Source organism: Hibiscus syriacus, unplaced genomic scaffold (genome assembly GCF_006381635.1).
Source record: "Hibiscus syriacus cultivar Baekdansim isolate YM2019G1 unplaced genomic scaffold, ASM638163v2 tig00112536_pilon, whole genome shotgun sequence".
NCBI lineage: Eukaryota > Viridiplantae > Streptophyta > Magnoliopsida > Malvales > Malvaceae > Hibiscus > Hibiscus syriacus.
The window spans coordinates 378,410-405,725 of record NW_024063361.1 but is presented as its reverse complement, the minus strand read 5'-3'; the positions used below and the strand labels follow the sequence as shown (position 1 = coordinate 405,725).

The 27,316-nt window shown below is 34.6% G+C and overlaps 3 protein-coding genes across 4 annotated transcripts; 2 read left to right on the top strand and 1 right to left on the bottom strand.

Annotated features, from left to right (window-relative positions):
• Positions 1-836: 836 nt before the first annotated feature.
• Positions 837-21,661, top strand: LOC120181835. Of its 2 annotated transcripts, XR_005521786.1 has the most exons (15): positions 837-1,011; positions 1,887-1,968; positions 2,551-2,654; positions 3,691-3,817; positions 4,591-4,685; positions 4,948-5,071; positions 5,627-5,707; positions 6,515-6,613; positions 6,742-6,885; positions 6,989-7,046; positions 7,134-7,198; positions 7,442-7,486; positions 7,676-7,852; positions 7,946-8,480; positions 21,649-21,661. XR_005521786.1 is itself a non-coding variant. In XM_039186880.1 (14 exons), exons 1-14 carry the CDS (start codon positions 974-976, stop codon positions 8,420-8,422), a joined length of 1,716 nt encoding a protein of 571 aa, XP_039042811.1. In that variant the 5' UTR covers positions 838-973; the 3' UTR covers positions 8,423-8,504. The 2 variants fall into 2 exon arrangements, 1 of the variants encoding a protein (XP_039042811.1); XM_039186880.1 differs by lacking the exon at positions 21,649-21,661 and having other exon boundaries at positions 838-1,011; positions 7,946-8,504.
• LOC120181836 (membrane protein PM19L-like) lies at positions 10,779-12,036 on the top strand. The gene is made up of 4 exons (XM_039186881.1): positions 10,779-10,913; positions 10,995-11,214; positions 11,655-11,700; positions 11,877-12,036. The coding sequence occupies exons 1-4, from the start codon at positions 10,796-10,798 to the stop codon at positions 12,003-12,005; spliced, it is 513 nt and encodes a 170-aa protein (XP_039042812.1). The 5' UTR covers positions 10,779-10,795; the 3' UTR covers positions 12,006-12,036.
• Positions 12,711-27,316, bottom strand: LOC120181837 (myosin-6-like). Its single transcript, XM_039186883.1, has 38 exons — positions 27,176-27,316; positions 26,782-26,925; positions 26,354-26,499; positions 26,122-26,281; positions 25,892-25,950; positions 25,615-25,774; positions 25,028-25,177; positions 24,801-24,937; positions 24,557-24,703; positions 24,353-24,454; positions 23,894-23,951; positions 23,697-23,798; positions 23,256-23,293; positions 22,993-23,119; positions 22,446-22,616; positions 22,221-22,352; positions 22,024-22,133; positions 21,854-21,911; positions 21,451-21,628; positions 21,133-21,338; positions 20,535-20,654; positions 19,803-20,051; positions 19,271-19,369; positions 19,172-19,234; positions 18,959-19,093; positions 18,731-18,849; positions 18,549-18,622; positions 17,929-18,206; positions 17,556-17,690; positions 17,158-17,331; positions 14,910-15,026; positions 14,751-14,821; positions 14,569-14,668; positions 14,341-14,397; positions 13,398-13,454; positions 13,091-13,168; positions 12,917-13,002; positions 12,711-12,835 (listed from the first exon to the last, which is right to left on the bottom strand). The coding sequence occupies exons 1-38, from the start codon at positions 27,314-27,316 to the stop codon at positions 12,721-12,723; spliced, it is 4,653 nt and encodes a 1,550-aa protein (XP_039042814.1). The 3' UTR covers positions 12,711-12,720.

The window sequence follows — 27,316 nt, the reverse complement described above, 5'->3', positions numbered from 1 at the left end:
TCTCCAGGATCATTTCACAGTCACCTCTCAAACTGTTATAAATTGAATTTGGCTTTCCATTAGTTGTATATGATACTCTCTTTTTTCATATACAGAAATTATCTGTGTCAAAAAAAGCCAGTTGATAATATTTTTGTATGGCTTCTTCTAAGTTCTACCCCTCCACACATTCCTTTATACCACAGGTTAAAATATTAATATCCAGCATTGTTAGCTTAGTTGAATCAGTAGCATCCCCAGTTCATTCCATCCCATGGGAGAAGGATCAATAAAAAAAACAGCATTTTTTGGTCATTTTCTTCCCATAATTTCGGTAACCAAAGAACCTTTACCCACAGTTTTCGTTCGCCCAGGTAGTGATCACCTTAGCTGAGTGTCCACAGTTACAATAGGGGAATATCCATGGAGTCTTCCATCTTCTCCTTCTTGTGTTTTCTGGTAGTAATTCTTTGGGAGGAAAGTTGAAGATGTAGTTTAGGTTTTTATATTTAAAGATGAAGAAGAAAGTTGAAGAGTTGACCGTGCAAGACACTTGGCTTTCCAACGTGGCATTCAACGTCCCGGTAAGCATTTAACGGTCCAGTTCAGTTTTTTTTTTTTTTTTTTTGTCGCCGAAGTTTACCTCTAAGTCATTTTGTTACAAATCAATAATTTTAATAATTAATTTATAAAATTTTGAAAGTTTAGTAGGAAAAAGAAAATTTACTCAAAGCTTAGTAGTTCACCCATATATATATATTTCGTTTTTTAACAACCACCACATTTGACAAAGTTTTTCTTCATCTTCAAAAACCAATGCCCTTTTTCTTTACTCATCGCAAGGGCCTTTTTTATTCGAAGCTCTATTGTCTATTCTCACAATTTATCATCTCTCATAAGCTTTAGGGATTTTGTTATTTGCTTTTGGAAAAATTCATTAATTCAGGAAGAAAAACTCAGCCCAGATCGCTTTTCTTATAATTTTTGGAGATCTATGGAGCAGCTTGTTAACTTTATAATACGTCCTCCCAGGTAGCAATCTCTCCATCTTAAATTTATTTTTCTGGGAAAAATTGATCTTTTACCACCTTCTATATTGAATTTAAAATATGGGTTCGGTTTATGATATGTTCTGTTTGGGAGATGAAGGAAATTGAGGATGAAAATTGGCATTTGAAAATTTGTGTTTTTGGTTTTTAGCCAACAGGAAAAGAAAACCCTTTGCTTTATACGGCTGGAATTTGATAATTTACGTAACTTCTTGGTTCACTACGATCCTTTCATAATTTTGGAGCATCTCTGAATAATTGTGATAGTTTTCTTTATTTCTCATGTTTTGTATTTTATTTGGTTAATTTTCTTAGTTTTATATAATTTATTTTCTTCTGCATACATACATATACGTGTGTGTATATATTGTTGTTTTGGGAGCTGTGGCTATTTATTTTTAAAACTTTTCACGGGTTTGGCATTACTAAGGCTTTATACTTTATTGTATTTCATATAGTTCTAAAAGCTTTAGCATTTTCTGATTTGTTTAGTTTTGATAGGAGTCTTAGGAAGAAAAAAAATGAAAATTATAGTTTGATCAACTTATCTGTGGAATTAAGACTATAATCGATAAGATTAAATCTTTATGAATGTAAAGTTATAGCCAGATAATCGGGAGCCATAAGTCACATGGCTTGAAGTATGTTGTTGTAATGCTGTTATACACTGAAGATGGTTTATAATCAGCAGACTTATGAAAAGGACCCCGAGATCCTTTCATGAAATATTAAACAAGAAAGGGAAATGAATCGGAGATAGTCAAAAACCTTTTGGGTGAAATGTTTGGGACATCATTAATTTAAGACTGCAAATTATTTTTCTCAATTTCTAATGGCATCATTTTTTTTTTACGGCAGAGCTGAATACAATCCAGAAAGTGATCTTTTAGATGAAGAGTTTATGTTGAAAGGGAAATGGTACCAAAGGAAGGATATAGAGGTACGTTTTAAGGGTAAATTTTAGATTTATTTTGCTTCCTAAAATTCCTAACTTCCTGGTTTTTTCAAACCTTTTTATGATGTTAATATGTCCATTTCCCTTTTCCTTCAATTAAATAACTATCTTAGCAGAAAAGTAGTAGCACAGTAGATACAACTACATTGCATTGCCATCAACTCATTCATATTATTGGTAAACTAAAATCAGTTAGTTAGGTGCGCCTTGCTATTATACCTCTTTGCTTTCTCTTTTCCTTTGACAGGAAACATTACAGAGAAAGGCCATTTGTTTTTTAACTTTGTAAACAGTACAGACAGGGGCCATTTGTTTTAAGCTTTTGTTTGACTTAATTTATAGTTTTGAATAATTTCCTTATCAGCACTTGGCCACCATTGTGCTGCTGGCATGTGCTTTATGAGACAGAGGCATCATTGAAGATTGAGACTTTTAAAAATTTGAATTGCCAGCCATTCTTTTGCATATCTGACTAGACGATACTTTATTTATTTGTTATGATCTCTTATTATTTGGATAAATTTAAATTGGTATGCATCATAAACATGTGTTTTGGTCATTTTGCAGGTTAAAAATGGAAGAGGAGATGTTCTACAATGTAGTCATTATGTACCCGTGGTTAGTCCTGGAGGAAAACCTCTTCCATGTGTGATATACTGCCATGGAAACAGGTGACAGAAGTTTTATTGTTTCCTTGGAAACTACGGGCATTATTAAATAATTATTTGTGGGAGAAGAAAAAAGGAAAATTAAGATTTTGCGCTCAGATAAAAAGGGCCTTTCAATCCAACTTGCTTGTATCAAATATCAATCAACACTAACCTTGTAATAGCATTGGTTTTTCTGGATATGAATTTATCTGGATAAAAACTCTTATTTACATTTTATTTCTGTTTCTCTTTCTTATAGGGTCTGTTAACTTGTACTATGGATTATGAGATTGTAGTTTATAGCTGCTATAACTGTTTGTTAGGCTATTGATTTTTCTAGCTTTATTTTGTTATGCTTCGCTTTGTATCATTTAAACCACCAGTATCAATAGAGAGAGTTGGTTCTTTTATTTGAAATTTATTCCGTACATCTTACTGTTTGCAAACTAGCATTTGTCACGATATGTAAGCTAAGCATCAAATACTACTAGATTGATAGAAATAAAGGAACTAATACATTTGAATGAAGGTTATTGTAGTTGGGATGTAGACATTAGAATCAAATTAGTGGCATCCGCTAGTATTATATTTGGACAGATGATTTCTTATTTTCATTTACTTTAAATTAAATAATTGGTACACAGCAATATCAGAGCATCAGTCCTGCTGACAGATTGCTGAATGACATTAAAAATTTCCTATTCTTGAACATTCAGAAGCAAGTTGGGATGACATAGCTGAGATTCTGTGAAAAATATAAGATAATTTTGCAAAAATTGTTGGAATTGGGTTGTCTTTGTTTCAGATATCAGCTGCTTTAGTATTTTGTATTTCTGATGGATTGTGTTAGGTTTCTATGGCTAGTTTCTGTAGTATCCAATTGTTTCTTATTTTCAGATATAATATATATGTATTTCCTTTTGTTACATCTTCTATCCTGACTGCCAACTGACTAAAATGTTGTACATTTTTTCTTGAATTTTTTAGTTATTATTACTATTGTTTACCATGCTGTAGACAGCAGTGCTGACTGCTAGCATCTTTTAATTTTGTGCAGTGGCTGCAGGGCAGATGCTAGTGAAGCTGCTATAATGTTGCTGCCTTCAAATATTACTGTTTTTACTCTTGATTTTTCAGGATCTGGGTTATCTGGAGGAGAGCATGTCACCTTGGGTTGGAATGAAGTGAGTGGTTAACTAGCTACTTCAACAAAATCTAGAATTTCCTATTCTCGTTTTTCTTATGGATGCAGGAAATGCTTTCTCTCGTATTTGATTAATATTTTTTAGTAGTTTTTTGCATACAAACCAGTATACAATCTTTGCTGGATGTGAACTTCTAATAGTGTGTCTCTGCAAATTGGTTATATTAATTGTTGTTTTTTCTTTTGGGTTATTTGGGGTATTCTTACTTTATACATGTGTTCTATAGTGACTATGGATTTCTTCTTGGAAAATTCTTATTTTGGTGCAAGTACTTGGGGTTTTTAGACATGCATTGTATATCGATTATTCTCATCAATATTGACCACTGCTTGAGCAAAGTAGGGCGCGTGAATTTGCAATCTTCTAAGTAAACCGAATTAAAGAGGCTAAAATAGCCCTTCTCTCACTTCAGTCCTAGGCATTAATTTAATTATTATTAATTCACATTTGAAAGTTTGGATAAATAACACTCCCCATATATTTCTAAAAAATAAACGTGAAATATTTTTTCTTCAACTTTGAAAACATTGATATCTGTGAATTTATATGTAGAAGAAACATGAATTAAATTGTATACCAAGAGAAAAATAGGTGAAATTCATCTTAACAAGAACATTTAAGGCAGTAAAAAGTTAGTTTCAAGTATGCATTTGGTAAGATTAAAAATCATATGGATGATAGTTGGATATTTTTTCTGATGACGAGCTTGCATGTCATAAAATTTCTGCTGAAATTATTTTCCCATTTTCCAGAAGGATGATCTGAAAGCTGTAGTTGATTATTTGCGGGCAGATGGAAATGTCTCTTTGATTGGCTTTTGGGGCCGCTCAATGGGTGCTGTTACCAGGTTTTCTACAGCCCTTGCCATCTTCCTTTCTGTTCTAAAGTTTTGAGCGTGGAAGCACGTCTCACAATTGCCATCTCATTAACTTCAATGAATTTATTGAGTTTTATTTAAAGCTCTACTGCCTGAACTTCTCAATTATTTATTAAAAACTTTGGTTTAAGTTTGCTGTTTTTCCTCACACGCTCATATAATTTAATGTTTTTATTCGACCTATTATAGATGATGGGTTTCTAACATCAAGGATGTAAATGATTGTTCACAGCCTATTGTATGGAGCTGAGGATCCGTCAATTGCAGGAATGGTTCTTGACAGTCCTTTCTCTGACTTGGTCGATCTGATGTTGGAACTAGTTGATACGTATAAATTCCGTTTGCCCAAGTTCACCGTAAGTAGACAATTTGTATTAATTATTATATATTTTGTTGGTTTTAGTTGTTTTTGTCTTTGTGGGTAACTAATTAGCCACTGAGAGGATATATTATTGGTGGTCAAGATTATATAGTAAATTTGGTGTTGGCAACTATTGTAAGGAATGTTGATCTTATATCCAATATAAGATAAATAAAAAAATTGTAGTTTTAGATTGTAGTTGTTCATGCACACATTCTAACAGCCACATCCAACAATTAAAATGTTTTCTTTCTAATAAGTAGTCAAGCATTACTATGAGCTGAAGGAAAGATTTTAAGGGCAATGATATAAAATTGAAATACAACATATGCTGCAAGTAAAATATGTTTAAGTTGATTATGTTGATAGGTTATCTTGCTGTTGAAGTCGAGTTATCGATCTTCGTGTTGAGGTTCTATTGTTGCTTCAAAGCCTGATTTATCTTGTTTAACTGCTTATCAGGGTTTTCAGTTTTTTTGTATAAGAACCTTGAGTTGAGATAATTGCTTATGTTGTCCTATGACCCTATACTTTCATTTGCTTTCTCCAGGTTAAGTTTGCAATCCAGTTCATGCGAAAATCTATACAGAAAAAGGCGAAATTTGACATAGCAGACCTGAACACCATCAAGGTTCTAGTCTGGAGATTATTTACTTTTCTATGTTGATCTACATACTCATGTTTCTTGTTTTGCACGATGCAGAAATTTTTCCTGATATTGTCGCATTAATATCTTTTGTCAAGGAGAAATGGAAAAAAATGGAAAGATGCAAAATTGGAAGTGGAGGAAAGTGGGGGGATAGAGATGATGATTTTTTATTGCCACTGGTGTGCTTTAGAAAAAACAGACAATTGGATTAAGAAAATGATTCTTTCCATTCATTTCTTAGTAGAGCTGAGAAGTGAAGGAAAGAAAATAAAAATTACATCTTTTTATATGAGTATACCCTTTGCAAGAGGAGATAGAAAGATTGATAGTATTGTAAATTTCTAACACTGGATTCATTCTTCTCATTTTCTCTCCTCCATTGTTTTCAATATGAACTGATTAGTTTTGATGAATAAGGATAGAAAATGACCATAACTTCTTTTTCATTCGTTGTACTTTTCTCTCTTTACCTAGCACTATTGAAAACCATTTTGTTTCCACTTTTCCACCCATCCCTTGCAATCCTCACACTTATCCATTCTACCACGTAAAGTCCCAATGTTTTGCTTAACATTTTTCTTTATATTCAAATTGATCTAAACAATTTTGTCCTGTCACCATTTCATTTTGTTCTAGTTATTGTCTGATCAACTTGTAAGTGAACCTGAAAGATAAATTGATTGTTTGCTTATGATTGGAAATTGAATGATACACTGTTTTAACTTGTAAATGCCTTTATTTTTACACTTATGCATATAAGTGAATTCAATTACCTTCATTTTAATCTAGGTGGCAAAATCTTGCTTTGTTCCAGCACTGTTTGGGCATGCTATTGGTGATGATTTTATACAACCTCATCATTCAGATCGGATAGTTGAAGCTTACATGGTAAGTTGTTTATTCTTTTTCGGGCAAAGGACCTCTCAAATTTCATTGTGCTTGATTAAACATGGTTTTCTGTCATCTACATTCATTTGCATTTTCGGGCAATGCCGTCTACCTCACTACTTTTGCAGGGTGATAAGAATATTATCAAATTCGAGGGAGATCATAACTCTCCTCGTCCTCAGTTTTACTTTGATTCCATAAATATCTTTTTTCACAATGTCCTGCAACCTCCTGAGGATGAGGCAGGTGCAACTTTTTATGACTTTGGCAAGGTAAGAACTGCTCTAAAAATATCTATGGTGGTAGTCGTTTTATTACGAGTCCCAGACGTCATACCCACAACTCTTCGTTTATTCATAACTGATTTACATTCAGGCTAGTTGGGCCGTCCCTGAAGTTGGCTTTTTTCCAGATTCTTCAGCCGCATCTAAAGGTACCACTTGTACCTTGTGTTTCTTCTCTCAACCAAGGTGCTACTCCTGTTAATTGTATTATCTTACACTGTCTTACTGGTTTCCAGCCACTAGCAGCACATTGGATGCCATTAAACAAGTTCGTTCTAAAAGACCCATGAGTCGAACAGAGGTTAGTTCTAATTGCTTCTTTTTTTTTCGTTTTCCAAGAATGACTTGTAAATATTTTCTTCAAACATACATCTTAAATTGACTGGAAAGAAATATAATGAATTCAAAATCATTGTAAACAGTTCTTTCCTTCCATTGTTGTTTTTCGTTTATAATATAAATTTAAAAGGAAATGCAAGGTTAATATTATTGTTGATTTTTTTTATTAATTGTGTCTAACATTTGCAGCTTTGATTATACTCAGGTTCCTTCTGATATACCATCTGAAGAAAATAACCCTGGATGTCAGGTATTTTTCTCTGCTTTTGACTCTGTGGAATGCATAGCGAAAAAAAATTTGTTGCCGAATTTTACAAATGGATGCCGTACGAAAGCACTTGTAATTGACAGTGGCACTAGGATTTTAAAAAAATTTGACACATTGGTGTGGAAGATAAAGGTGTTCCGTGTTACTGATACTAAATAGTATTTACTGCAGAATAAAAATACTGATGATGATAGTGGTTCGTCGCCATCCAATATGATAAGTTTTGAATTATCCAGCGGTCATCCATTTGGCCCTCATGTGCCAACAACAATGGATGATGATCAGTTTGTGGAATATCGGCTGGATGACTTCACAGGCTTTCCATGTAATGTGGAGGAAGAAGAGAGGGTGAGTTGAAACAATCATCTTTCACTTTGTGCAGAACTATTCGTGGCTATTTAATTGACCCTAATCCTTTGTAAATTTCCTTGATGGGTTCAGATGTTAATGGAAGCCATAATTGAGTCCTTAAAAGACTTAGATATGCCACATCCTCAGACGGAAGAGCAACCCAAGACTTGTGCTGATTCTTCAGAGTCTTTAAGGAAAGATGAAATAAATGGAAAGGATGCTTGTTCGACCGTAGAAAAGGGCAGTTCCGTGCCCCTGGAGTCCACGTCCACCCGAGTGGAACATCATCAATCCACCTTAGTAGTCGATGGCTCCGATGTCGGCATCAAGCCAGCATCCCCTGATACTAGCGTCTCATCTTCGGGACATGCATTTGATACACCTCCATTGACGGAGGAATCAGGGAGCACAAGTAGTGATACCTCAGCAAGTACCCAGAATTCATCTGAACCGGTCGTGTCAGGTAGTACAAAAGCCGCTGTAACAGTGGTACGGAACCCCTCTAATAACATCATGGATGGTTTGAAGCATCGCTGGGATCTCAACTTCTTTCGAAACAGTCGATGAAAGTTGAGATGACATTGTATGAATAGCCTGTTGATTGCATTATTCTTGTAACTAACTAGTATGTAATTTGTAGTTCTGTAAGAATAAGAAATTTGGGTTTTGTTGTCATTGGCTTTCATTGTCTATTGTTTTTGGTGGAAAAAGATGATCTTTTGCACAATTAGGGATTGTATGGCAATACATGTTACCATAAATTCTTTGCTCTGCTCTGTATGTTATACGGTAAATAATACAATTGCTTAAAGGGAGTTGGTAGTCAATTTCCTTTTTACAGATAAGTACTCGTTTTTACAGTTCTGAAATGACTGGCGATTAGGTTGGAAAGATACTTGTTAGAAATTTTGGCGTAATATAAAAAAATATTTATAATGTTCAATTAAATAGTTATTTTCGTCCATATTATTTTTTGGATTAATATAAAATAATCATCTAAATTATATTTAAAGTTAACTTTTGATGCTTAAAGGCTTTTTCGTTAAAAATTTGTGTCTAATGTTTTCTCTGTTATACTTTTAAGTATATACCGTTAAAAAATATTAAATGACATGTTACGTTTAAATTTTTTTAAATATATTTTTAAATAATATTTTATTTTTAATTTAAAAAAACATATTGATAAAAAAAGACATATTTTAGAGCGTTGATTGTTTGTTGAATAGTAGTTTTTATTCAAGAAATGATCTTTTTGTCTCAAAATAAAACGTAGGGTAAAAATATTTCAAAAAATAATATTGATCAAACATAGGGTTGACAAATGGGTGAGGCAGGTGCGGATATCCCTTCCTCTATCCCCATATCCACCTAATATTTTCATATCCACCATCTACTCACTACCGACAATGGGAAAAAATTTTAAATCCACACACGCTCACACGGATACATTCTCAAATCCATCTCCACCCTCACTACCCAATTAGATACCCACCACCCATCTCATATCTGTCTGTACCCGCCCGTACCCATCCATACCCGTCAATTTGAGATAAGAGAAACAACGATCTTCAATTCTAAAAATGTTTATAAGCTAACATTAGGTTAAATTACAAGTCATATACTATAAAATCTTAAGATTTACAAAATAGTCTATAAAATTATATCTAAATTCATAATGATCCAAAATTTATATGATGAGTAGTTAGTGACATGGCGGATGTGGGGCGGGTAAGGTCTCAAACCCATCACTTACCTACTACCCACGGCAGTTATGACTTTTTACATCTACACCCGTCCACTACCCACTACACTTATACCCATCCCTACCTCAATTGGAGCGGGTACGGGTTCGAAACCCACGAAATTGCACTTGTATGCCATCCCTAATCAAAACGACTATTATTTTATCATATGTCGAAAAATTTTAGTTGTTAAGCTTTGCGTGTTGTATCAATTGATGTGTTTGTTTTTGTATTTGCTTCAATGCCGGTTCTGCATAAAACTAACATCAAGAAAGAAAAGGCTATAAATCCCAGTATTCTCAGAGTTATTCCAACTTATTATTGGTTGGAGAAAAAGATGCAATAGCTGTTAAGAGTTCATCATATTCACAAGGATGATTATTCAAACATTTGAACTGATGCATGTACAGAGTATATATTCATTTGAATAATAGGTGTGCCTTATTTACCTATCCTTGACCTTGAGCACTTTCAATGCTAGTGAGTGAATTGTTATGTTGTTCTGTAAAATTTACCTATTCTTCAATATGCATCAATGAAGAACCTTCTGACGGAAACCATACCTGAAGGTCCAAACTCAGCACTCGTTATTCTCTTGTTCCAAAAAGCTTACAATATATGACCTTCCACTCCCAATAGGCTTTCTCCATCGGCAACAGAAGAACCTCTGCCAAGGCCAAGGTTTATATAGCCAATAATTAATCTTTCTTTTTAATAGTCAACCCATGCTTGGTGCCATATAGCCAGTAATTAATCTTTCCTTTTAATAGTCTAAGGTTATTATAAAGTATTGTTTGTTCAAAATATTTCTTAATCATCGATAACGCACGCATCATGCAAATACAATTACTTGAACTAAGACCACTAAAGAGAACAACACTCCATTTAACAACCGCGGCTTGACGAGTTCAACAATTACTTTTTCTTTGTTTGTGGGGGCATGAAAAGTATATTCCAGTGTGGCTGCACAATCCAAAGTTATGCCCTTCTGCTTCAATTATACAAATTAGTTAATTGTTTACATATTCTTTTTCTCTTTTTGAAGCAACCCTCGAATAAGGTTTAGGAATATGAGCCATTTCTTTGAATTGAAGAAGCTTTTTTTTTCTTGCATTTAATTTATAAGAAAAAAGGTTGTTGGTTATATATATGTAGTCATCCTTTGTCTCATTTGCATTACAACAATTGTGTTTGAGCCATGGCTTCCAAGTCGGCTGCAACAATGCTGTTGTTCCTCAATCTGGGGCTTTACATCATTGTAACAATAGTAGCTGCATGGGCAGTGAATCATGCAATTGAAAGAACTCATGAAACAGGTAATTCAAAATTGATTCAATGCTTTTCAACATTATTAAATTTGATGATTTGTTAAACAAATGCTGTATGTGCTTTTGCAGCATCTGTTTTATCAATCCCAGCTCGTATATTCCCCATATTCTTTCCGATGGGAAACATGGCCACCGGTTTCTTCGTCATTTTCTCCCTCGTCGCCGGTGTCGTGGGCGTCTCCACCTCGGTTACCGGCCTCACCAACGTCTTTCAATGGGATGCTCCTAATTTAAATGCAGCAGCTGCTTCATCCCTCCTCACTTGGGCACTCACTTTGCTAGCCATGGGGTTAGTGTCACTTCAACCAAATCTAATCCCTTTTTTCCTTTCATTTTATTTACGTTTCCTCAGGAATCTAAAGTGTAGTTGCAGTCATATTTTCAGTTGTGTTACGTTTATCACGGTTGCGAATATAACATATGTTATTGTTGTCATGAATTCTTTTAAAGGAGTTGATTTCTTAAAAAAATAGAGCTGATTTTTTATTAAGAAACTAGAATAGCAAACAATAGTGGGGACAACGGCGGCTATTACCGTAATTGGTCGTTACTCGTTAAATTACGATCGTGATCCACTACTATTAGTGTGATTCCGTTTCACACTATTATTTTCTACAATAACAGCTTTGAACACCACCGCTATCATTACATAACGAACATTACTTCACTACACGATCGCTATTAAATCCCTGCATGGGTTTGATTTGACCCACTTTTTTTTTATTACAGATTGGCATGCAAAGAGATCAACATTGGGTGGACAGATGCCAATTTGGTAAGCCAAAATTGCATTTTTCAACCCCCAAAAAAATTCATGTAATTCCAAGTTTTATTGAATTTGGCATTGTTGGAATGATATTAATAGATATTTTATTTATATTTTCTATTAATAATTTTTTTAATTTTATAAATTTTTCCGTAACATAAAATCTCATATATTCTTGAATACAGCGGACTTTGGAAGTGCTGACGATAATTGTGAGCGGTACGCAGCTGTTTTGCACGGGTGCTATCCATGCTGGGGCTGAGGATGCTACTCTGAACAGATCACTGCCATCTGCTTCTGCTGGAACTGTTTGAATCAACTGTATATCCAGAACTGCTCACAACTCCACTGCATTTCCAAATTGAGTGTTTCAAATTCAATGTTATTTAAAATCTTCTGAAATTTCGTTTTTCTTTATTTAAAATCTCTTTTATCAGTTCCTATCACTTATGACTATGTTACTTGTTTATTCACCTCATATTATCATTAGAACGCGTGTAAACTACACTTTTAGTACTTCAACTATAATGTTTATTTTATTTTGAATCATCTATCTGATTTTTTAAATCATATACAATGTTTACTTTTGGCTTCATTTAGCCACTTACCGTTAAAAAATTAACGATGATGTTGATGTGTCAGTATAAGACAAAGGCATGTCATCGTTTAAAAACAAAAAAAATATCACGTCATCAGTTCTATTAATTTTTAAAAGTGGGTGATCAAAATGAAATCAAACATAACATTAGGTATAATTTTGTAAATAAAATAGTTGGATGACCAAAACGAAACAAAAGTGATAATTAGGGTACTGAACATGTAGTTTACCCTAGAAGGAATACTAACTAGGCACGACCAAAACTTTTATCATCTGGATAAAATGGTGTTGGATAGACATGTGTTCAACACAAGTCCAGATTTCTTGATTTATTTTTTATATTTAAAGAATTTCGCCTCATGTCTAAATATGTATCGTATTACAATGAATGATACCAAAATTCTAAGTACCGGTGCTGGATATACGGTGTCTTATTCCAGTAAAAATTGGAATTCAGGATTGTCAGCAAGTTCAGTAGTGGGTTTTACATCTGCAAATTCTTGTATTTTCATGGAATCAGTGATGTCCTCCACCAAGAAAGGAATGCTGCGTTCAAATAGGATAAAGCAACAATTAGGGCCCTCAAATTTCAATAAGTTTGATGAACTCATGTTTTTGGTATATTACCTAGAATCCTCATCCAATAAAAAGGAGCTGCCATCATCGTTTTGATCAGAGTCAGCTGTCATAAGAAGTTTCATCTGGGAAATGACCTGTGCAAAAATGAAGAGGTTTGATTAGCATACAAGGAGGGGGGTGTAAAATGTGCATTTTTCACTTAATTTGATGTGGCAGACTTACATCTGTTGAAACACCTTCATTGTTGTTGCCCTCATTGTAAAGGGTACATACTTTATAAAATTGTTGGACACTCAGAATCTGGTGAATTAGGACACAATGATAACGTAAGATACGGCAGACAAGTATCTCCAACGATTTCTGAGCAATATGGATTTATATATAAAACATAGTTTTCACTTTTTGGAGGAAAAATGTTAGATGCCATAAGCATCATCCTAATGGATGTCAGTTGCAGCAGCTCTATCAACTATACTTGCATAATGACCCATTATCAGGGGGTTGCATGAAAAGAGAGAAACAGACTTACAGTGCAGAGGTTATTTGTTATTTCGTCATACGATATTTTCGACTTCTCATGCATAATCTGACAATGCAATATAAAAGAGCACTTGTTCAAACTGGAGAAGAGAAAGAAAACTGAGTAATAAGGACAACATGAACTAAGAGCAACGAATCAGAACTAACAAAATATTAGCAAATAGAAATCAACAAAAAATTGTTATATATCAGGAGATAACCAACAAGATTCAAAATGATCCAAGAAGTCAACAGTTTACTAAAAACTCAATGAACATATTTTATATCCCAAAATAGATATATAATTGTTTGATGATGTTATGATATATGTGTTCTGAGTTGTGGTGGACATTATATATCCTATAATATCGTGTATACATATCAGGTAATAGTCTGTATATATCATATATGAGTTCTATTTTTGGAGGATGTTAGTAACAGACACGTTTACCTAGTTTGATAGAATCAAAATTATGCATACAGGAGACTGTAGATTTACACTAAGGTGTAGTGAACTTATTCTTGATTACTGCAGTATGAGCCCCCAGCATATTAATTTACACTTTATGCTAACAACTCTAGTTTTTTTTTTAACCCCATATTTGCCAAGCCTTGAAATCTAAGAACAGATTATCTGTTGTTGGTTCCACAATGTACAAATACAAATTCCCTTATTTCAAGGTTGAGAAAAGATTTGGGCCAGTTTATATCCTTCTAAAGGCATAACTGCAACTAAATATAACGAATTAAAGTGGCATAACCAGTGAAGGAAGGGAAAAGCAGAACCAGGATTGAACAGTTCTAAGCAATTTCATATATATATATATATATGTACGTACATAAAATAGCATCAAATGAGAGTGACATGCACAAATGGATCAAACCAAAAGAGTATAAGTAATTTAATGCAACAAAATTCTATCCTAGTAATATGAACAACAGAAGAAACATACCAGGAATCCAACTGCTTGCCTTGTGTGCTTTAGTTCATCCCATGATGAGCCAGCATACTGTAGGTAGAGGAATCACCAAAGACAACCGTGAAATCTTAATTCGAAATTTAAAATGCAATAAGTTGTCGCAAGTCCCAACTAAAAACTTCTATTCGATGGCTTGTTCGAACTTCGAGCAATGCGAAAATGACACTTTCAACAGTCATTAGTCAGAACTAAAGAAATTACCTCTTCTTTCGCTTCGGCACACCATTTTTCCAATTCATCTAAGCCAGACTTCAGATATTCCCCATTGCTAAACGTGGAGCACTCTGGATGCTGAAGAAGGCTGTATCATAACATCATAAGGTGTAAATAACACTTACTATCTTATCTAAAATAACAGAAATAGAGATGAAACAGTGGTTTACCTATTAAAGAGCTGTACATTCATATATGCAAAGTTCTGAGTGAAAATCTTCTGAGCAAGTATTGGGGGCACCTAGAAAGAAAATGTACCATAAGCTCGTGGTTCATGAAAAATATGGCAAAAGTCCACTAAAATACTATGAAAACTGAAAACTACGCACAAAATTTTCTTTTAATTTAGCCAGCATCTGGTTCAGGCATTCAATGATGTTCTGCCAGTGACTGGCAGGAGAAGTATCGTCTTCTGATTCTTCAGATATTTTTGAAGCTATAGGTACCTGAAAATATGGAATAATGCATTATCGACATAAGAAATTCCAATTCCAAGATAAAAATAGTTATTTTCATCCATAGAAGCGTAGGAAATTAATCAGGAATGGCATTTTGACTCTGTTATTAACACAACTTCAAATGAAGCAATAGACCAACAGCATCACACACTAGAATAATCCTAAACATTGCACAAATCACAAATGCATGCACCTTAGAGAGCAATTCAAACTACTTATACCGCGCATGATTTCTTATGGCGTGGCATAATCAAGTAAAAGATGGGACATAAGCTTAATAAGTTCAAGAAATTTTCTGTTATTTTTCGTCAAGGAATTTTAGGCTATTTATATACAAGAAATTATCTTATTATTGTGCTTAGAATTTGAAATTACTAGAAATTAGGAAGCAGGAAATCCAGAAATGATACTAAGTAATAAAAGTAAAATAATATCGGCTTATTGGTGCCAGAAAAAAGCCTTCGAACTTCTGGGGGGGGGGGGAAATCACTTAAGGCCCTAAAATAGTTTTGCACCCAATTAAGTCTCATACCTTAGAATATCATCAATCCTTTGGCCCATGTCGTTCGTTAAATTTAATGGGTTTTCTATCAGATGATTCCATATGCTACATCACGGTGTTGTTACATGATATATCTACACATTTTTTATTTTATTTAAAAATTTCTTTAAAATTTCTAAAAAAAAAACTTAAAAATTATAAATAAAATAAATATATATATATATATATATATATATATATATATATATATATATATTTATATAAATTCTGCAAATGCACACGGCAGAATCATAGCGCGGCATGTCACAATAATATCTTAGAAAAAAACTCGTTAAAATTTAATGGTTAAAATTGGTCAAAGTACTTAATTGATTCAATTCCTCTGTTTGAAGATTTAATTAAGCCAAAAAAAGTTCAGAAGCTTAATTTTTTTTTCCTAATGTTTAAGGACTTCAGACACCCTTGATAAACTAGAAATTGATAGACTATCAACACTTCCTCTCCGGCTGATGAATAGATATTCATCATTCCTAACTTCCCTACTAGTACTGCAGAACTTGGTCTAGGCATCCTCTTACATCTATATGTTGTTTGCTAGTAACATAGGTCAAGCAAATTTTCCCTTTCTATTTTCTTTGATCTCAACCTATTTAAAGACTGCTTTTCCTCTTTTTAGTCGAATAGAAAATTCAGTGAAATATTCCTTTCCACTGAAATTTACATGGCGTCGACACACCTCCTCCTCGAAAGTTAATGACGGATTCCAGCACCACTCATCAACAACACGCCCATGCTTATCACCACTCACAAACTCAATGACCACAATTATTTTCAGTGATCATAATTTGTTCTTATGCATATTTCCATTAGAGGCAAGGATAATTCTCTCACCCTGAAGGTTTCTATCCTAGAAACAATTGGTCTCAAGCATGGTTTCAAATTGCGATCGCGTTTTTGCTCATTTCGGGAATACCGTTATTGTGGCCATCGCGGGTGCTATTGCGGCCGTCGCGGGTGCTATTGCGGCCGTCGCAGGCACTATTGCGGGTGTAGCTGGAAATTCGGACGGCGGCCAAACCGCAATTTTGTGAACGAAATCACATTTTCAGAACTTGATTTGAAACCCTGGTCAAGTATCGTACGTGGAAGATTGAAAACCACAAGATCAAGGAAACATCACAATGTATATACCACAAATATCAAAAAGAAGTAAATTCCGGGAAGTCATCAGAGAGGATATTGTTATAGTTTAATATGTATGGAGCAACCAATAGTAAAAGCTGTGATGTTCAGAAGCATAATTTAAACGTGCAGCACCAGAAAATAAGCTACAATTTTGAAAATATATGTGATAGCAAGTTGAAGTTAATTAATACTACGACATTCAGTTTCAGTTTATTACAAGACAGCAGGCAGTGTTAAAGTTCAAGGAAATAAGCACATCAAACTTCTAATGCGCAAGGCACTATTAAAGGCAAAGAGATGGTTCAGAAAATAAGCCTCAGAAATACCACAATGCTTTCTCCTGTATATATCGACTGACATAATTTTGAAAGTTGAAAAAAAAAAATAGATCTCTGGGAAGATTCAGTGACTGAAAAGCATAGCTCGTTATACCTGAATACAATTAGAAATATGCGATGACAAGTCCTTTTTCAGGTTGTCCCTAATGATTCCAAAGATCTTTTCTACATATGCTGTGAGCTGCTGCTTAAAAAGAAGAGCTGGATACTTGGCCTCAACCAGTTGAATTACACCAACTGGAAGATTGGTAGAAGATGAGCGAAAACTCTGAGAAAGAACATCATATCACAAAATTTTGAATCATAAGCTCTAGACATTCAACAAAACGTTGATAACGATCGTAACTCAATATTTTAAAAGAAGAAACATAATTCTTTTGTTCTTTCCTTCTTTCTTTTTCTTGTGATATTAAAGAAGAGACCATAGATATTTAAATTACGAGTACTACATGCAAACAAATTAGGCACGTTGAAAATGAATTATCTTAATACTTGGGTCATCCTTGAAAATATTGATGTTGCAGCAGGTTTGTCTGCACCAGAGGATTTCAAACTACGCTGAAGCAAAAACAACAATGAACAGGTGTTCGATAGCCAATATGCCATGTGATCATTGGTGTCCTGCTCCTGAAAAATAGCACATGAAATCATGAATGTTATTTTTGATTTATTCACTCATCTTTTCTGTTGCTTAATAAACCTTCCCATTCAGTGAAACGTAACTGAAGAACCATTTAAGTAATCTCTGATACAAGTCCCTAACAAAGAGACAATTCCATATTACCCATTTAAAAATGTTCTGACATAAGTGCGTACCAAAGAGAATAGTAAACTTCCATTCAGCTTTTTGAAATGAACAAGTTACCTCTAGTGCAGAGCCAATCATCTCAATAAGACGGTCAAATATACTTGTCTTTTCTGCTTCAAATGATTTCCAATGGAGAAGGCATTTGTATACTGTAAATGCTGCTACAGGCTTTTCTTGACTGAATCCAAGATTTTGTGACACACATGCGAGTAGATTATCTACATTTTCCTGTGAATAAGTGATAAATTTAGTCCCTAGAAACTTCATGTGATACAAATACTTGAACAAAAAGAATAGAAAAGAGAAAACCATATTATCCGCGTTCATACTTTTTGCTTTCCTGTTTTACTATCTTCTCTGCCAAAACTTATTTTTGAAGAACCGGTATTCACTTGTGCCTATCATAAAGAATTTTCCATCTCAAGATGAAGGAATCATCAAAGAACCAAGTATGCTCATATATCAGACAACTGTTGGTAATAGGAAGTTATACAGTCTCTCGTTCTTCACTTACCTGTTGATCATTTTCTCCAGGCTGCAAAGTGAAGATAAAGTACAACAAGAAAATAAGAAACATGAAAAAAAAATCAGAACCAGAAAAAAACCCTAAAGGAAAAAAAGAATGTTTTAAACATAGCTTACTGAAGATGCAGCAGCTAGCTCCGGCATTTTAGAACTAGATGCACTCATCAATGCTTGCTTTCGCAGAACCTGGTCATCAGTTTCTATGTCCAAAATCTTCTCTTCAAGCCTGTTAAAAGATACAGAATAATTCAGAGAAAAGAAAAGCAGCTGCAGTCAAAGAATGACAAACCTTTTTGACAAACATTCATACTGAGATAAACGTTAAACATATAACCTCTGCATTGCTGTTTTTAGCTTAATTATCTTTGACTCTGCCTCCATTGCCTGCTTGCTTGATTCTTCGTATTTCTTCTCTGTTTCACCAATTTTCTGTTCTAATGAACTTACCAGAGTCTGTAAAGACATTGTCGCAAACAAGATTTCAAGAAACATAAATGCAGAATTACCAATTTTAAAAATGACATCAAGGAAACTTTTAGTCAAACAATATGTCTAACAACACCTTCAACTGTTCATTTTCTGCAGTAAGTTTCTTCATCAATTCATCATTAATAACTGGGACCTCCTGAGTCCCAGCAACTTGTTCAGCAGTGCTGCTTGCAGATTCACCTTCCTTGGTTGGCAATTCTTTTCTTTCCTGAAAATGAAGTTGCATAAAGGAAGCCTTTAGTCAAACCTAAGGTTTTATTCAGAAGCAACAAATGCCTAACAATACTTTCAGCCCTTCATTTTCTGCAGCAGTTTTATTCATCGATTCATCATTAGTAACAGAGACCTCCTGAGTCGCAGGAAATTGATCAGAAATGTTTTTTACCGTTTGCATTTCCTTTGTTTGCTGCAACTCAACTTGTGTCTTCTCCAAAGCAGATTGTAACCTTGCAATTTCTTGATTTTTGGATTCCTCAAGGTCAGCCTGCCCTAATAATCAATCAGTTAGAAGAAAAAAGGAAAAAAATGCAGTAATTCTACTACTAGTTGTTATCCTTTCTTGCATGTTTTAATAAAAAAAAATTAAGGACAAATTCAATAACTTGTACGTAGGCGTTAATGGTAGCCTTCTAATAATACCAAGAAAATGCATCTGCTATCATAGACCTATCAGCAAACCAAAGGATACTGTAATTTAGTCCGGAAAAGAGAAAAAAATCACCCAGACAATTAACAGAATGGAAAGAAGCAGACATTTTCCATAAAGAAATTAACTTAATAGTTTTATCACAAGTTTTTTTTACCAAAAATATATTAAAGATATTATTGAATTGACAGATAATCTTACATCTATACGGAAAATCTATAATCCCATCTACTTCTTATAATGCCATTACTATTATCATGGAAAGACCTACCCTCAATTGTTTCTCTGTCTGTAAGCTGCTTGTAAGTTCTTTAACTTGCTGTTCCAGCTTTTCATTGGCTTCTTGGACTTCCCCAGTTTCCTTGGCAGCCTGCATCTTAAGTTCTTTAACTTGCTGTTCCAGCTTTTCCTTGGCTTCTTGGAATGCACCAGTGTCCTTGGCAGCCTTCAACTTAAGTTCTTTAACTTCCTGTTCCAGCCTTTCCTTGGCTTCTTGGAGTGCACCAGTTTCCTTGGCAGCCTGCAGACAGACAGGGTAATCAATGTACTATCAACTGATGCAAGCAACATAAGCACAAACGATGGCATTATTATCCCATTCAGTGGCGGGTGCAAAGCACATCTAGTGCCCACCTTGGAATCCAAATTTCTTTATTTTAGTTGTCCATTTTACCATGGGTGCTCACCCTGAAATTTTATTTGTGCCCACCCCAAATGAAAATTTTCAATAATTAATTTGTGGGTGTCCACTCTCAAAAATATTTATGGATCCGCCACTGATCCCATTTCTCAATAGATGGGTGTTAGTAGGGGTTGGCTCCAGATATTCCTTTGTTCTTCTATAATTAATATTCTCATGGCTATAATGTACTTTAGGGATATCATCATCTATGCAGAAATTGTGTAGAAAAAAAAATGTTTTTTAGCACATACCAGTAAAAGAGAAGATCACGACCTGCAACTAATTCAATGAATAAAAGAAATAGAGAAATCACAAAATCACCATTCTTAGCTGATGTAATTCTCCACATGCAATGCTTGCTCTCACGGCACATTGTATGACAAGTGTTGCTTCCTTTACCCCACGGTAACGACTGTTGGCCAATTTTCGTCGACATTGACTCTGTAGCAGACAAGAACTCACGTGACTTCAGAATGCGGATATTATAACAAAAATAACAACTGGGAATTACCAATCAGAACCAATATTTATTGCAACACAACTAGGCCATTTTCATTCATCGGAAAAATTTGAACCTAGAACCTCCTGTACAATCCAAGTCTTTACAACCTAGGTCACACCAGAGACTATTTCGGATCTTTATTACCAATCAGAGCTCATACCTTTTGATTTTGTTTTACAGGAAAAAATCTAGGCCCTAAATGAGAATGAACTCAGTAGTCAGTACAAATTGATCTAAAATGAAGGAAATGCTTAACCCCAGTAAACGTGTTCTGTACAACAAAAATACTATTTCTAAAGCCTAGTAAACAGTTACACGCGGTTGAATTCTTAGAAAGATAAAGAGTAAAACAGGAAATAAAAAGAAAACTAGCAGCTATTGATGTTTCATTGATTAAAATAGGTTTATAGTCTTTACCTGAATTACAATTGCAGCCACAGTCTGCTTCCTGAACCGAAGCTCATTACGGGAACTCAGCGCACGAAAACCTGCCTGAATGGAAACGGCTGAGAACCACAAATTCTTGTATGCTTTCCTTTTTATAAACCTGCGTGTATATTTTTGAATATTCAGACTAGCAGATTCTCTTCTCATTCCCTCATATAGATGGCGCCCCAGTTGTCCTGCGAGTAGGTTAGAGAAAACAACAGGGAAAGTAAATTAGACGATAAATATACAGAAGCAATTCCATCTGATGAAACAATCACAACTGCACTTTTATGAAACTCTTGTTACCCCTACAGAAAGCTTGAACTTGTATGGAAGATGATCGCAATGAGACAAACTTTTTGCGGCACATATATGTACAGCATTTTCTCTGTATTTTCGTTGCTGATCTTCCCAAAATCTCAGCTCGTTGACCATCTAGTTCGGCCATCTGACCAGCTCTAAGAAAAACTTTTGTTTTACCAATCTGCAACCACATAAAGTTAGTAAGTATAGAATTAAATGGTACATGAACATTGTGGCAGTAACAAATCAAATTACACTAAATATGAAAACTGATGCAATCGGACAGCAAGCAAGAGATGCGGAATGTGGACATGCATGATATATAGAAACTGCTTCAGAAATAAATATATTGACAAAATCCATCTCGAAGTTTACTTTTAAGAAAGATTATAAATACAAGATGTACCTGATAACCACCGAGGTTACTCTTCTCCAGAATCTTTTTGCAAGCAGCGATCTTATCACTGCTACCACAGAATAAGTAACACACACGTAACTCATGAATTCTAGTTACATAATTCTAAAGAACAAAAGGTAATAATTTTTAACTGCAAGATACGATAATGGAAAAGCTACCTCTTGCTTCGAACCTCTGGAGCCAATATGGCAAATCGTTCTGTAAATTCATGAAACTGCTTTCGGGAGGGAAATCCAGCACAACTAATTCTAATTGCCTCCATCACTCCCTAGAGTCAAACATGTATCGAAACCATCATAAATGGACTTACAAACAGGCTTCTTACCATCAAAAGTAAGTATTGACCAAAACTTACCCCACATCGAAGTTGTTGTAGTACATTATTGTTTTCAAATATTGCTGGCTTAAGAACATTATTAGGCTTTACACAACGAACATAGTGTGGTTCAGTGGAATTCAATGTTTCGAGCAAAGATTGGAGTTGTTGCTGTGTAAAGCACATTGTAGTATGCGTCAAAATGAAAGAAATAAAGGAAGAATATAATCTGCCTTTAACACACACACTAAAGCAGAAACAGACCTTGAAGGCAGAACCTATTGAAGAAAACTTCGATGATTTGGAAGATTCCTCAGGTAAAGGAGGAAACAAGCTTGAAACAAAAGAGCACTTTGAAGCAGCCAGTAAGGCTTGATGCTCTGGAACAACATAATCTTTGTTCTTGTCCAGGAAGAGGTCGGTCTGGTATGTCACCTATAGCAGAAATTCTTTCACACTGAATATTAAGCTGATTTAACGGAAGTACATATGAGAATCACAGTTGGACTGTTTCTAGTGAAGAATGAGACCAATTTATATTTATTTAAGTCCAATGTAACCAATTTAAATACTTACAGAGCAGGAAAAAAAATACCAGTTTCAGTTCTTTAGCTTTTGTTCAGTTTCCGGAAGGAGATTCCACATTTATTAAACATGGATTCTTACACATAATTTGAGTAGAGTTAGATAATAGGGTTTAAATTTTAATCAATTTAGACATGTGTTAGCTGTCAAGTTTAACGCACTGACATTTTTATCTTGCTATTTAAGTGCCTCTGAAAGGATGTCTTGGCATAACAAAGATACTTACATCACCAGCATAATGACAAATGGTGAAGTCAGTGCGTGACAACTTAGGCTTACTGAAGCGTTTATTGTCTTTAAAAGTCTGATAAAGCTTTTGAGCAAACGTCTCATGCGTTGATCTGGGAAACATGCTATGGAAATAAAAGAAAGTTATTGTCACAATTTCACAGGGTGATTGAAGCCAAAGAAATTAAACTAGCAACTCCAAGTTTATTTCTTAAAATAAGAAAAACGGTGATTATCATTAATATGTATTCTAATACCTACCAAGCCTCGTCAAGAAGAGCTATGATGCCACCAGGTTTCTGTAAGCAGAAAAGTAAACATTAGTAGATAAAAGTTCTAAATTGAAAGCTCTTCTCTATTTTCTACAATTATCAATGCATCCCAATGCGTACATAAAGAAAGTACTAATTGTGGCCATTCAATCATTGTCAAAACTTCATAAAAGAACACTCACTTGACTTGAAAAAAAAATGCACTTTACATCCAAAAATCATAAGTTTGCGGATCAAAATCAACTAATTAAATACACCATAGTATGAAATAAACAAAGATCAAGAACTAAATGCACAAATTTATTCAGCAATTTATTTTTATTATTCATGACAGAAAACACAGACGTATTCCACACGAACACAAAATATTATAGCAGAAGTTGGATTTCTGGTGAAAAATTAAATTGAAATGGTAGAAGTGGTGACATACCTTCTCAATAAGATCAAGAATATCTTGATTATCAACAAATTCTATATAACTCCAGTCAATTTTTTCTCTTTCATATTCCTCCTGCTCCATCTTAAAAACATGCTGGCAAATGACAACATCAGTCATGTTAAGCATAGTTTTATAAGCTTAAAAGATGGAAATTCCTAAAGACACTAGCAACAATATAATGCATAAACCTGATTAAAATGCTGTTGTAGCTTTTCATTTGTCAAATTGATACAGAATTGCTCAAAACTGCATGCGATGAAAATTTAAAAATCATGTAAGTGATAACAGTGTCAAACTAAGAAATATGGTAAACGGTTGTGCACATTGTATAGCTTGAAAATAGACAGACCATGCAGGCATAATGAGCTTCAAAATTCATGAAACGCTGCAATCATCCAAAAAGAAAAGTAAAAGGTAGTTGTCACACTAGCCAAGACCCACAGAGTTAATTAAAAATAGAGACCAGCCAAGACCCCCAGAGTTAATTAAAAATAGAGACCAGCATAATGCGTTAAGAATATCAACGGATCATGGTCTTAAAATCTCAATTTCCCCTAAATAGACATCCCACTCATGAAAAAGATACAGGGATGTCACAAAAAAATGATTTACCTAAATGACGAAAACAAAGCATACCGGTTAAGCACCTGTTTGTCTTGAAACTCTCAAATCCATAAATATCAAGAACACCGATCAAGAATTTTGAGTTCATATCCTGACCAATAGCAACATTTATCTTCTCCACAAGCCTGAGGAAACCAGAGTGCAAAATGTTAAGAGAAAAACTACAGATACGATGTGTTCAGTCTGCCACTCTCCGGAATGAATCTCTTTGGTAGACTGAAAGTTACCAGTCAAATAATTTTGAATAAACAATTTTGGCCAAAGCATCTCTACTGAGAGCTGCAGCATCTGGATCCAGCGCTTTTGTAATGGTCTCATCACGAGTGACAAAAACACGTTTACATAAGGACTCTTCAAGAGCCTTCTCATCACACCTAAACAACAAAGGCATGTTAGAGTTTTTCCATTAACCTCTATACATAAGGATGAAGACATAGATGTTTAAGGATAACAGTAGTAATAAAAAATTACATGAAAAGTTCTGAAGCAGTTTTTAGATGGGACCGAGATTTATCATCCTTGGGTTTAGAAGAATCTATTTCTTCTCCCTTAGCAAACTCAACATTTCCTAAATGTAGAATTCCAGCCACAACTCGAAATATTGCATCCTGAGATAATACCACTCAGGAAGATATTTAAAAGTAAAATAAGAATGAAGTTAAGTAACTCCAACTAAACTAATTATCAAGACACGTTACCTGCTCTTCCTGATTCATCCCAACCACATCCATAGCTCTCCTAGTTGCAAGATACTCTTCAGCATCATTTATAGCATCTAGCTCAATGCAATTTGACTGGTTTAAGTAATGAAAAGTTTTTGGATTTCCCAACTTGTACTTGTCAACATCCTGGTAACATGCATTATTAATAAAACCAGAAAAGGCTTAAATGCCTCTTGGGTAACAAAAAACCAATAAACATGGGCAAAAATGAAGACTTGATACGACACTTTTATCACAAAAGCCCAAATAGTTTTATTCTCATACTGCATTAGCCATATTTGCGAATCTAGAACATATTTTGATATTGAAAGAAATCTTAAAATAATCACAATTTGATAACCCAGCCCTCAGAGCTTTAAGTGCTGGAAGCTAAGTTACTAGAGACCTAATTTAAGCAGCTTTAAGACCGTCCCTACACTTCTACGCTACATTTCCGTTGAAAAGAATAATCAAATTCAATTATTGAGGAATCAATTGTTCAAAGGAAAACCATATCTAAATGAACTGAAAAAGCATAAGCGAGAACAGGACAAATGCAGAAAACCCAGAGGAGACACCATTACCTCCTTTGGTGCAGCACAAAGCATATAAAAGCAATGATAATTTCTCTCTGGATCAGACACTTGGCAAACACGAGATCGTTCTAGCAAATAAGTTCTTATTGCAGCTCCAGAAATTCTTCCCCTATGATCAAACTGAAGTTCCACAAACTTGCCAAAGCGGCTGCAATTTTATCATGTTCAATCAGGGGCTGTCTTTCATCATTTAAAACAAGACCCTCAAAGTAAAATTCCTCAATGTATGAGGAATAAACCAAATTTCTTAATATAGATTTCCAACCTTGAATTATTGTTTCTGACAGTCTTCGCATTGCCGAAAGCTTCTAGAACAGGATTAGACTACAAATACATTAAGCAAAAAACAAATTAGGAAAAAAAATATTTTTCTTTCTTTTATTCAATCAACCGTGTTTTCCAGGGAAAAAGGGGGGGCGCTTACATCCAAAAATGCAATATCAAATTCGTCAATCTCACATATTACAAAACTGAAAGTTAAGGAGTTAGAACTACCTCTAAGACCTTCTGCTCCACAGACCGCTCCTCTGAATTGTCAACTCTACCTCCCATATAGGCTAGATAGCGCATAAGCATCTTTGTACTCTCTGTTTTACCAGCTCCACTTTCACCACTTACCAAAATTGCTTGGCTAATTGATTCATTTATCATCTGTCTGTTCACAACATTTATTAAATCAACGATGTGCATCAAGAATGTAGAAGAATTTTATGATTGATAAGACTACCTATAGGCAGAATCTGCAACAGCAAATGGATGTGGGCTGAGCTCACCCAGAGCTACCCCTTTGTACTTTTGCATCACCTGAAGGTTGTATAAATGTGGCAGCCTTTGAAAAGGATTTACAGCAATCAATATGCTTCCTGTGTAGGTCTGGAATAAACACCAGAACATTTAGCTGCTCACAACAATACATTCCTCTAGAAAACATAAAACAGCCCTAGATCATATTAAAGCAACACACTGACACAGCTATCATAAACCATACTAAAGGGCTGCAACAATGAAACAAGGTATCAGATTAGTACAAAACCATAAAGTCAAATAAATCAAGCAATATGAGAAATATGCTGGAACAGGTAATGTGAGTAGCCCTGCCTACTTCAAACCAAATTTAAAAATGAAAATGGATACAAACCGGCTGGTAATACTTACATATATTTCATTAATATCGTATCGACATTTTAAATTCTGCAAAACCCCAGGTTCATGCAAATATGCTAGCTTTGTCATATCATCAACACCAGTTGGAGGAAATTCAGGGTCCTTGGGATGGGCACTAGATGTGTTGGCCACAATCTACATAACAATATAGGAAACAAAAGCCACAAATCTTTGAAACAATAATCTCATAACTAAAAAAATGACTAAATAAAGGAAAGTGTTCTTTAGAACTAGAATATACAGTGAAGGAAAATTAGAGTTGAACAGATGACAGGAGCTGTTAGATGAAGATATGATACATGTTCATAATCTAAACACTATATACTGTACTGCTGAAAGGTCTATATAGAACAGATATAAAAAATTCATGAGAATAAGAACTCACTGTCTTATTTGATGTACACTTTACTTTAATCTCGTCCCCATTAATGTCTAACACTTCCCCATCTATCCAAGCATCATCTGGATCCGCCACCCAAACTTCAGAACCAACCATAAAAGCGGACATAGCAGCCTGCAAGGCCAT